This window comes from Panthera pardus, unplaced genomic scaffold, assembly GCF_024362965.1.
Source record: "Panthera pardus isolate Hobbes unplaced genomic scaffold, ASM2436296v1 HiC_scaffold_15, whole genome shotgun sequence".
NCBI lineage: Eukaryota > Metazoa > Chordata > Mammalia > Carnivora > Felidae > Panthera > Panthera pardus.
Genome location: NW_026526710.1, coordinates 4,634,339 through 4,646,627, shown reverse-complemented (window position 1 = coordinate 4,646,627; position 12,289 = coordinate 4,634,339). Strand labels below are relative to the sequence as shown.

At 44.4% G+C, this 12,289-nt stretch overlaps 1 protein-coding gene across 1 annotated transcript in view; it reads left to right on the top strand.

Annotated features, from left to right (window-relative positions):
• Positions 1-513: 513 nt before the first annotated feature.
• NAA25 (N-alpha-acetyltransferase 25, NatB auxiliary subunit) overlaps positions 514-12,289 on the top strand; it is an 80,167-nt gene continuing 68,391 nt past the window's right edge. The window contains exon 1 of the mRNA XM_019467416.2: positions 514-621. Within this exon, the coding sequence (XP_019322961.1) occupies positions 564-621 (58 nt within the window). The 5' untranslated portion in view covers positions 514-563. The remainder of the gene's footprint in view (positions 622-12,289) is intronic.

The window sequence follows — 12,289 nt, the reverse complement described above, 5'->3', positions numbered from 1 at the left end:
GGTGCCCAACGTGGGTCTTGAACTCCCAATCCCACCCCCTCGCCCCAGATCAAGAGTCGCATGCTCTACCGGACTGAGCCAGCCAGGCGCCCCTGATCACCCCCTTCCCCTACTGTCCCCTGGGTCACTCACCCAGAGGAGTTCCCGGTTCCCCAACAATTACTCAGACGAGTCTAACTGTTCCTCCTTCGGGTACAGAGGATAAATACGACAAGCAGGAGCAGCCGAGCCCCAACTCTGATCAAGAGTTTTCCTATCCTTTCCTCACTACTCAGTACTTGACTCGGAAGGGATTTCAACACGAATAGCTGCTTCTTCCAGCCAGGTTGATTCCATCAGCACAATTGAGAAAAGTTTCCTACAGAAGACAGCACTGCGGTACCCACAGGGATCCGCGGGTGGGGGATAGGGGGTGGGGGTGCGGCTTCCCTTTCCGCGCAGGCGCCTTTTGTCGCAGCTCCGCGACTATCGCGATAGAAGAGCGAGATCGGCGCTGGCCCTTTAACAGCCCCTTCCCGGGGGCCTGCCCCACGCGTGCGCACTGCGGTTCTGCGCTTGTCATCATGGCGACGCGGGGCCATGTGCAGGACCCTAACGACAGGCGCCTCCGGCCCATTTACGGTGAGTGCCTGGGGCCAGCCCGGTAGTTGGCCGGACGTATCGAGGGCTGTTGAGGCCGGGGCAAAGGTCCAGGAGGGGCGCGGAGGGGGCGGGCGCGGAGCTGTAGGGCGCTGGGGACGGACCGCGCGGGCCTCTAGGCCGCAGCCACGGGCCTCGCGTAGGCGCCGGCCGGGCCTTCCTAAGCCGTACGGTGGCGGCGGCGTGGTCCAGACGGCGGCAGGTCAGCGGAGATGGCCCGGCATGCAGGCTCTGTGAGGGACTTACTCTCACAGAGACCTGCGCTGCCCGTAGGCTGCGTTGTGCCAAGGAAGACCCAAGATCTCAGGTGGATCCCGAGCCAGGTGGAAGCTGGCTCCGGCGTGAGGGTGCGACGTTCTGCTTGAGGGAAAATTCCTCACTAAAGACTTTTTACTTACGGGAAGCGGGCTTAGGGGGTTGTGACTAGCGGTGCTCGATGCACACGGAGAAACAGATCCAAGGAGGGGAAGGGGCTGACGCAAGGTCACCCCGATCGAGTCTGGAGCAGGCCCGGCTTCGAGGCTCCCTATCCAGGGCTCTTCGGTGGAGAAACAGCTGCTCTGGGCGCACGTGGGAGGCAGCGGCGGGGCTTAGGGAGGGGTCTTGGGCCCAAAATAACGGTGAGAAGACTGTGATAACTCGTGTCAGAGGGGCATGCAGGGCTGCTGCAGGGCTTTTCCTTTCTGCAGCTTCTCTGGTTTTCTCTGCAGCTTGCCTTCTGCTTGCTAAGTGGATCCCCCTCCGTAACGCTTACTACCTCAGCCCCGCAGGCTTGCAGACCTTGAAGTCATTCTGATACCCCGGTTGGGAAAAATCGGCAGATTTGAGTCAGGGGAAATGCCTTTTCAGTAACCGAGTTCTGTAATTGGGCAGGGGCCCTTCTTGCAGCTCTTCTCATAGATGGCTGGTCTCAGTTAATGGTGAGGAAGGCGTCAAGGTCAGTGGTATTGCCAAACTAGACCTGGCGTCTATAGTGTAGGTGTTAACTGAATGGAGGTTTCTCCCCATGGCTGAGATCATTCAAGGTTTCTCGGGGAGGGGGGCAGCTTTATTTCTGGCACAGTTGGTCCTGCTTTTATAATTTGTATGCTGCTTTACTGGCACATCTGATCTGATTCTAGCAGCAATCCTGTGAGATGGGAAATAATAGCTGATGTGTATAGACAGGTAATTATGTCATTCTCTGTCATCGGCCCTTCATATGGGTTATCTCGTTTAATTTGTACGCATTCTTATGAGGTGGGTAGTTTTTTCCAGTCCCACAATGCCCCTCCCCCCTTTTCCCCACAGATGAGGAAGATGGGGCATTGTTGATGTGTCATTATTTGCCTAAGGTTATTCAGGTCACATTTGATGCAGCTAGGATCTGAACTGCTGTGGGCTGTCCTAGGCTCACTCTCTTAACCACTGCTAGAAGGTACCTCACTTTGAGCTGAAGACACTGACCTGCCAAAAGTCACACAGGTGGCGAGTGGCAGAGGTAGGACTCTGTTTGCAACAGTTTCCCGTTGGTGCATGTTATCATACCCTCCGGTATATGTATATTCATTCAGAGGGCAGGGTTGAAATGAGGTGATTGAAGATAGGAACTGAGTCCAGGCAGGGCTCACAATTTCTGGCTTATTAAAACTCTATGCAGCAGCAGCTGCCTGTGGACTTTTTTTTTTTTTTTTTTTAAGTTTATTTATTTATTTTTGAGAGAGGAGAGGGAGAATCCCAAGCAGGCTCTGGACCGTTAGCACAGAGCCCGAAACGTAGGGCTCAGACTCAAATCATGAGATCATGACCTGAGCCGAAGTCAAGAGTTGGATGCTCAACCTGACTGAGCCACCCGGGCGCCCCAGACTTTTTTTTTTTTTTTTTAAGTTTTATTTATTTATTTAAGTAATCTCTACACCCATCATGGGGCTCAAACTCACAACCCCAAGATCAAGAATCACATGCTCTTCCTACTTAACAGTCAGCACCCTCCCCCACCCCCACCTCCCACCTTTAAACTAAAAAAGATTCAGTACTTTTAAAAATAATTGGATTTCAAAAATTGTTGTTGAGGCCCAAAGAAAATGCTTTTGGTGTCCCATAAGTTATTTAGAAATAACAGTGTTTTGAACTACCCAGTAAGATACACCATGTCCATTTTGCGTTGCTAACCATTAGGATATGTTAACCAGAAGTGACAGGTCATATTTTCCAAACTGAAGCTGGAATTATGTAGCTTTTGTTATAGTTACATGGGAGAGGATTAGAAGAAGCTTTCTTTAAGAATTCCAGAGCAATTGGGGCGCCTGCGTGGCTCAATCGGTTGAGCGTCTGACTTCGGCTCAGGTCATGATCTCACTGTTTGTGAGTTCGAGCCCCGCCATCGGGCTCTTTGCTGACAGCTCAGCCTGGAACCTGATTCTGTGTCTTCCCCTTCCTCTGCCCTTCCCCTGCTCGCATGCTCTCTCTCTCTCAAAAATAAACATTAAAAAAAATTAAAAAAAAAAAAAGAATTCCAAAGCAATTAATATAAACTGGCAGGAATAGGAAAAGAGAGGTTACCAACTGTCCCTTGTCTTCAGCACTTTTGACTTTTGACTTCCAGACTTTGGACAGCCCCTGCTTTTGTGTTTAAATATATTAGTCCCTAACCACTCTTGTTCCTTGAATTCAGAGGTTTATTAGCTGGTAAATGAAAAGCTTATGCTTGATAGGTAGTGCTTGTCCGTCAGTCAGAAGTTCAACAACTGTCAGGATTAATTGAGTGCTTATTTGTATGCTAACTGTCCTATTAGGTAGTAGGATTATTGTAATTATAGTGGTAAACTAAAGGTCAGAGATTAACTTGCTCAGAGTCGCAGTTATTAAGTTGCAGATCTGGGATTTGAACATAGGCATTGTCACTGAGAGCCCAGTTCTTCACTGAGTTCAGAATTAGCAGCATCACTATCTTTGTATAGCACTATTTATACTGCCAACGTTTTAGCATTTTACAACTGTTGGAAACTTGCCTGTGACCTCAGCTCTTGCTGAATACTGTTTAGGGTAAAAGTGGACAGGGCTGTATGGGTGATTAACTGTGAAATTGTGGTCAGTTGAGATGTGGGTTAAAATTATATTTTCAGTGTCTAGGTTTGGAATAAGTTTTCAGAAATTTCATTAGTTGAAACATCTTCAGAGTGCATCTCATTACTCATAAATTGGTAAGTTTAGGTATTGTATTTTTGGTGTTTGAAAACCACCCCTGACCTTACTAGAGCACCTATTTTATTCGTTTTTCTTTTGCTAAAATTACTCTCCTGTGCTGTGTGGTTTTTCAGATTTTGTATTCTCATGTGACTTGGTGAGCCCCAGTGCTTTCTTGTACCATTATTATTAATTTTAAACTGTTTTTAGTGGTTAGGGGAACAAGTGGGGTGGAAGTGATGGTCATGTATGGCACGTCATAAATTTGTGTAGAAATCAGGAATTACTAGGTCAGCAATTGCAAAATAGGGAAGTTTCAAAGAAAAAAATTTCCCATATCCTTTGAATGCACATACACATTTATATTTACTTTCTGGGTGCAATATCTTTTGTTCTAATCTGTCCTACTGGCTTCCAGTCTTGCTGTAGTCTGGATCAGGTATAATATACTTCCTAGCTGTGTTTCCTGAATGAAAATCACTTCTTTGGTGAGTTACCACGTTTCCCTTTGGTGCCTGGCCAACTCCAGGTAATTATTCTGCTGTAGTTCATTAGTAAATGCTCCTGAGTCCTCAGTCGAATGTGGTATTTATCCTGAATCTTCTGTTGGGCATTGTTAGCTCGCGAGTTGTGTCCTGTTTTCCCCCAGGAATGGCAGGGCATCTTGGGGACTGAAGACCATCTTGCCTTTTTGTGGAAGAGTCACTTGGCACAACCTCTTTTCTTCTGTTTGGAAATTATTATGACCATTTAAAAAGCTCTTAGATCTCTACATTCTAAAAGGATTTAATTTCATTTAATTTAATTCATGGGGCGCCTGGGTGGCTCAGTCGGTTGGGCGTCAGATTTCGGCTCAGGTCATGATCTCGCGGTGTGTGAGTTCAAGCCCTGTGTAGGGCTCTGTGCTGACAGGTCAGAGCCTGGAGCCTGCTTCGGATTCTCTCTCCCATTCTCTCTGCCCCTCCCCCACTCATGCTCTGTCTCTCTCTCAAAAATGAATAAATGTTTAAAAAATTAAATATTAAAAAAATTTTAATTAATTCATTTTCTTAAATATTTATTTTTGAGAGAGAAAGAGAGAGAGAGAGTGAGAGTATGCGTGCAGGCAAGTGGGGGAGGGGCAGAGAGAGGGGGGAACAGAGGATCTGAAGTGGGCTCTGTGCTGACACGGGGCTCCAACTTGGGAATCTCGAGATTATGACCTGAGCTGAAGTCAGATGCTCAACTGACTGAGCCAGCCAGATGCCCCTCTAAAAGCATTTTAGACTTAAAGATTTTAATGCACAGGGGCTCTCAGGTGGCTCAGTTGGTTAAACAACTGACTCTTGATTTCAGCTATCAGCACAGAGCCCACTTGGGATTCTCTCTGCACCCCTCTCCTTTTCGTGTGCTCTCTCTCAAAATAAACAAACAAACATGAAAAAATTTTAATGCACAGAAAATTCTTTTTTTTTTTTTTTAACATTTATGTATTTTTGAGAAGAGGTGGGAGAGGGGCAGAGAGAGAGACAGAGAGACACAGAATTGGAAGCAGGCTTCAGGCTCTGAGCTGTCAGCACAGAGCCTGACATGGGGGCTCGAACCTGCGAACCGTGAGATCATGACCTGAGCTGAAGTCAGACACTTAACTGATGAGCCACCCAGGCTCCCCTGCACAGAAAATTCTTAAAAGAATACATAGAATAGAACATAAAGCATAGGGCAAGATTTATAGACTAATGCTTTTCATGTTATGCTCTTATGAACTATTTGGATTTTTTTTTTTTTTTTTTACCATCACTTGCACAATTTTTGTTATTTAAAAAATTAGTTGAGGGGTGCCTGGGTGACTCAGTCGGTTAAGCATCTGACTGGATTTTGGTTCAGGTCTCATGGTTCATAGGTTTGAGCGCCACATCAGGCTCCATGCTAGTGGTGTGCAGCAAGATTTTGCAAAAACTTTTAATAGAATGAAGCCATCGCTAATACTTGGTTCTTTGAACTTCCTGTTGTGGTCACTTTGCATGCATATATCTCTCATTTCCCTGATACATTACCTCAATTTCTAGAAGATTGTCTTTTTCTCCGCCCCCCGCCGACCCCCCCCCCCCCCCCCCCCCCGCCCCATGCAGTTTGTTAATTTATGTATTCCTTTCTTCATTCAGCTTATTTATTGAGAGCCCAATATGTGCTAGGCACAATGTAGATTCGGGGAGTGAGTGAGTACCGAATAGCACAGCATAGACATGGTTTCAGCTTTCAAGAAGCTTGTGGTTTCAACAGTTTTGTTTTTTTCAATAGAGTTTTAAAAGATAATGTTACACATAATCAATACATTTGTGTTAAGGGCTTTGAAGGAACAATATAGGTTCCCATGAGTGCATACAAATGTGCATCTCAGCCATTGGGGACAAGACAAGAACAGGTTCTCTGTGGAAGTGACATTTTAAGAAGAGTAGAGGTTAGTCAGGCAGTGAGTGTAGCAGTATAGAGATTGGTGAGATGAGGCTACATGGGTAGACAAACTCAGCATTGTAAGCTATTTTAAGAATTTTGAAGTTTGTGGTTCTCCTGGGTGGCTCAGTCGGTTAAGCATCCGACTTCAGTTCAGGTCGTGATCTTGCGGTTTGGGAGTTTGAGCCCTGTGTTGGGCTCTGTGCTGACAGCTCGGAGCCTGAAGTCTGCTTCGGAATCTATGACTGCCCCTCTCTCTGCCCCTCTCCTGCTCATGCTCTGTCTCTCTGTCTCTCAAAAAATAAATAAGTGTTAAAAAATTAAAAAAAAGAATTTTGAAATTTGTTTTAAAGACAGTGAGAAGCACCAAAGAGATTAACCAGGAGAGTGGGGTGATCAGGCTTGCATTTTAAAAGGATAGTCCCCCCACCTTTTTTTAATTAGGTAGGGTCCACACCCAGCATGAGACTTGAACTCATGACCCTGGGATCAAGAATCACATGCTCTACCAACTGAGCCAGGCAGATGCCCCTAAAAAGATTGGGAGAAATAGGCTAAAAGGGGGGGGGGGTGGCAAATGTAGACTGTGAGGTAATCAGGAGCTATTATTCATTTTTATTTATTTTTTAAAATTTAAGTTTATTTTGAGAGAGAAAGCATGAGTCAGGGAGGGGCAGAGAGAGAGGGAGAGAGAATCCCTAGCAGGCCCCATGTTGTTAGTGCAGAGCCCGATGTGGGGCTCTAACTTCTGAACTGTGAGATCATGACCTGAGCTGAAGTCGGACGCTTAACTGACTGAGCCACCCAGGCACCCGCGTCGTTCATTTTTAAATTTAACCTTTCCTGCAGTCTTGCACTTAGTACATATTTAACAAAAGTTTGTTGACTGAAGGAATGTTTCACCTACAATTTGTACTCTTGGTAAAAGCAAGTCTTCTATCCTAAAACATTCAGGATTTTAAGCAAAGGACATTGGAATTAATTAATTATTTTATTAATGTTTATTTCTGAGAGAGAGAGAGAGAGAGAGAGAGAGAGAGAGAGACAGAGCATGAGTGGGGGAGGGGCAGAGAGAGAGGGAGAGAATCTGAAGCAGGCTCCAGGCTCTGAGCCGTCAGCACAGAGCCCGATGCGGGGTTCAGACCCATGGACTGCGAGATCATGATCTGAGCTGAAGTTAGGCACTTAACCAACTGAGCCACCCAGGTGCCCCCAAGGACATTGTAATTTAAAGGTGGGGCTATGTTTAGGTGCCTTGAGTGACTCAGTTGGTTATCTGACTCTTGGTTCTGGTTCAGGTCATGATCTCCTGGTTCATGGGATCGAGGCCCACATTGGGCTCATGCTGACAGTGCGGAGCTTACTTGGGATTCTGTCTTACCTCTCTTACCTCTCCCCACTCGTGCTTGCACTTTCTCTCTCAAAATAAATAAACTGAAGAAAAAACGATGGAGTTATGTTGTATTCAGTCTTTTTTTCTAAATTGGAGCAATATCTTTGATAGTCTTTTTGATAGTCTCTTGCCAATGATTTGACTCCTTGTTTCCCAAATTTGTTTCATTTTTCTACCCCATTTGATGATTCCAGCTCTATTATAGTATTATCTATACTATTATGTATTTAATAGTTTTTTCTAAGTTGATTTTTAACTTAAAGTTATTAAAATTTTTTTAACATTTATTTATTTTTGAGAGACAGAGCAAGACAGCACAAGCAGGAGAAGGACAGAGAGAGAGGGAGACAGAATGTGAAGCAGGCTCCAGGCTCTGAGCTGTCAGCACAGAGCCCGAGGTGGAGCTCAAACGCACAGACCTCTATCTAGATCATGACCTGAGCTGAAGTCAGAGGCTTAACTGACTGAGCCACCCAGGCGCCCCTGACTTAAAGTTATTTAAAAATAATGTATATCATTATCCTTAATGGAGGACCTGTCGCTTGTGCTGAGAAAAAAAAGCCACAAAATAAGTAAGATGAAAACAATACAATGGTGTTGGAGTCTTTACTAGATTCTGATACTTTTGTGAAACTCTGAGTTTGAGGTCTTTCCTTCGTCATTAAAAAACATTAGAAAGTATTAAAGAAGTGGGGTTCTTGGCGGCCTCAGTTGGTGGAGACGTGACTCTTGATCTTAGGGTTGTGAGTTCAAGCCCCATATTAGGTGTAGAGATTACTTGAAAATCTTAAAAAAAAAAAAATACTAAAGAAGTGATGGGCTAACACTGAACTGAGACGGTCTCCTTAATATAAGGGAAACATTGGAACAGGTCTGGTTTCTCACTGCGTCATCTAGTGCTGACTGCAAGGGCAGCTTAAAAAACGTGTCACTGAGGATGGCACCCATTCTTTGAAAACTTTGCTTTCACTTATGCATCATTATCTTATTGTTTCCTAGGCCTGATTTGTAAATGGCTGATTTTGGCTTAACTCTTATTATTTTTTAAAATTTTTATTATTTTTTAATGCTTATTTACTTTTGAGAGAGACAAAGACAGAGAATGCGAGTGAGTTAGGGGCAGAGAGAGAGGGAGATACAGATCTGAAGCAGGATCCAGGCTCCGAGCTGTCAGCACAGAGCCCGATGTGGGGCTCAAACTCATGAAATGTGAGATAACCTGAGCTGAAGTCGGCTGCTCAACCAACTGAGCCGCCCAGGCGCCCCGGCTTAACTCCTATTATTATGGGAACAACACCAGTCCTCAGGGTCAAAAACCACAGTTACCCTTGAGTAAATTTTAAAACAACTTACTAAAAAGACAGACTTAGGATATCATATTTATTGGCCTGTTAGCTCCAAGGGCTAAATAATTTATATTCCAGAGTTAGTAATGTAGAATGAAAATAGACTTTTCCCACCTCACCATCCAGGAAGGGGGAGTCTGACAGCAGACTGGCTGAATGTAGAGGAGTGTCTTAGTTAAAACTGTTTTGGGTGCAAGGAGCAGAAGAAACTCATTGACACAAGCTCAAGGAAGAGGTTGCTATAAGTCCCGGTGGGATCTTAGTGTAGGAATGTAGTGTTCAGGGGCTGATGGAAACTGGAGAGCTGTCAGGATCTAAGGCTTTTTTTCCAGATTTTCATCTTTGTTTTTATCTGTGTGTGTTTATTTTCAGCTTGGTTCTTCAGACTAGTTTTTTCCTCCTTACTCGTCAGTTTACCCAGGGCCCAACATGTTGGCTTGGCCCACACCAAGATGTGACCTCTCCCCGCAAGCTTAAGTTAATCAGCACTGCCCTGCTCCCAATCTTTTGATAAAGTGACATTTTAAATTCTTTTATAAAAGTTATGTAAATGAAGAGGCAAGAGATAACTCCTTTTCTTCACTCTCCATCAACCACTTTGCATCCCCTAAGGCTCCTTCAAAATGGAAATTGTGACTGGTAATGTCAGAATATTTATTGCCTTCCAAATGAGGTTTCTCTATAGCTTTCTGACTCTGGCTTTGTGACTCAGTGGTGCAGTTATAGATTACCAGGGAGAAACCTGATTTGCCCTTTGGTTAAATATCCACCTCATTTGGTGTAGTTATGAGCTCTAGATATGGTCATCTAATCATCCCCCTGCAGCAGAGGTAGTGGAAATCATTTCCAGAGAAGCGGGCATGGGCAGGTAGGGACTGAGGGAAAAGTTGAATACCCTTCTAGTCCCGACTTCTGGTCTCATCCATTTATGGGCCGATCCTCAGACCTGGGGTCTCATCAAGGATTTTTTATTTTTTAATATTTATTTATTTTATGGAGAGTGCAAGCAGGGGAGGGGCAGAGAGAGGGGGACAGAAGATCCGAAGTGCGCTCTGCCCTGACAGGCTGACAGCAGCGAGCCTGATACGGGGCTCGAAAACCTCTAGATCCTGACCTGAGCTGAAGTTGGATGCTCAACCTACTGAGCACCCAGGTGCCCCTCATCAAGGGCATTTGATTACTGTTGGAGAAGGCTTCAGGGTATGCCCTATGAACCTAGAGTCTTGCAGGAATGAATCAGAAGTGATTTGGAACTGACTCAGAAAGAGATCAGCATCAAGTTTTTAGGAAGAGAAAGTGTCCTTTATTGAGCTGAAATGTCTCTTGTCAGGTATTCTGTGAGGACAAATGGTGGCATATTGGCTGAGCTATTTAAGAAAACTGGTGTTAGATATTTGGGTATTCAGGCCAAGATTGTATGCATTTATTTATTTAGTTAGTTAGTTCTTTAGTCTGTCCACCTGAGTGTTTGATCAGAGGCCTGAAAGTTTTTGATCTTCCTTTCTAGCTTCCCTGCAGAGTAAAGCTGCTTCTTCTTTTTTTAAGTGTATTTATTTATTTTGAAAGGGAGAGAGCACACGATCAGGGGAGGGGCAGAGAGGAGGAGAGAGAGAATCCCAAGCAGCTATCAGCGTGGAGCCCATTGTGGGGTTCGAACTCACGAACTGTGAGATCATGACCTGAGCCGAAACCAAGAGTTGGACGCCCAACCAACTGAGCCACCCATGTGCTCCCAGAGTATAAAGCTTCTTAATTTTTTCCCCTAAGCATTCTTGGTGCTCATCAGTGTTACATGGATGGAAGAAGGTCTGAAGAGAGGAAACTCGTGTTCATGTGATTGTTTTCAGTTTTAGTAAAGTATTCATTGGAGAAAAATTGAATTTATTAGGTAAAATGATAGTCTATTTCTGTTATTTGGGAAACTCTGGGCCACCAGGGCCATAGATTATTTTGAGTTGTTTATGCTTTCTTTGTCCCTATGCTGATTTGGGACCTTGATGGACAGAGAGGTACTATTAGAGGTAGTAGATTGCGAACTGGCCTGTGTTCAGTCATCTTTCTATATTTAGAATTGACAGCTACCACCCTGTTTCCCACTTGTAACACTTCTCACTTTCCTTTTATATACATATACACACACACACACGCACACATTTTATTAATATGCTATATTTGTTAGAGCAGTTTTAGGGTTATAGAAAAATGAGTGAAAAAGTATAGTGCCTGTATATTCCTACACTCCCACCTCTACCCCCAGTTTCCCCTGTTGTTAATATCTTGATTCAGTGTGGTACTTTCAGTTGCTGAGCCAATATGATAGTTTATTATTCTTTTTTAAAGTTTATTTATTCTGAGAGAGAAACAGTGCAAGCAGGGAGGAGCAGAGAGACGGAGAGACAGAATTGCAAGCAGGCTCTGCCCTGTCAGTGCAGAGCCCAATGCAGGGCTCAAACTTAGGAACTGTGAGATCATGACCTGAGCTGAGATGAAGTGTCAGACGCTTAACTGACTGAACTATCCAGGTGCCCCAATATATTGGATAGTTTATTTTTAACTAATGTTTATGGTTTTCTAATTTACATTAGGGTTCATTCTTTGTGTCATACCTTCTGTGGGTTTTGACAAAAGTATGATGACCTATATCCATCATTACGGTATCATATAGAATGGTTTCCCTGCCTTAAAAATCCCCTGTGCTCCACCCATTCATCTCTCCCCCAGCCTCTGGCAACCATTGATTGTTTCACTGTCTCTATAATTTTTGCCTTCTTTAGAATGCCTTATAGTTGGAATCATATAGTATGTAGCCTTGTCAGATTGGCTTTTTTTTTTTTCTTTCCAAGTTTTATTTATTTTTGAGAGAGAGAGGGAGACACAGAATCTGAAGCAGGCTCCAGGCTGTGAGCTGTCAGCACAGAGCCCGATGCGGGGCTCGAACTCACAGACTGTGAGACCATGACCTGAGCTGCAGTCAGACGCTTAACTGACGAAGCCACCCAGGCGCCCCTCAGATTGGCTTCTTTCACTTAGCAATATGCATTTTGAAGATCCTTCTTGTTTTTTTGTGCCTTGATAGCTCATTTCTTTGTATTGCTGGATAATATTCCATTGTATGGATGTACCACATTTTGATTATCCATTGGCCCATTGAAGGACATCTTGGCTGCTTCCGAGGCTTGGTAGTTATGAATAAAGCTGCCATAAACATTTGTGTGCAGGCTTTTGTGTGGAGGTAAGTTTTCAGCTTACTTGGGTAGAGACCAAGGAGCACTATTGCTGGATCTCAAGGCAGAGTAGTATGTTTAGTGTGTGA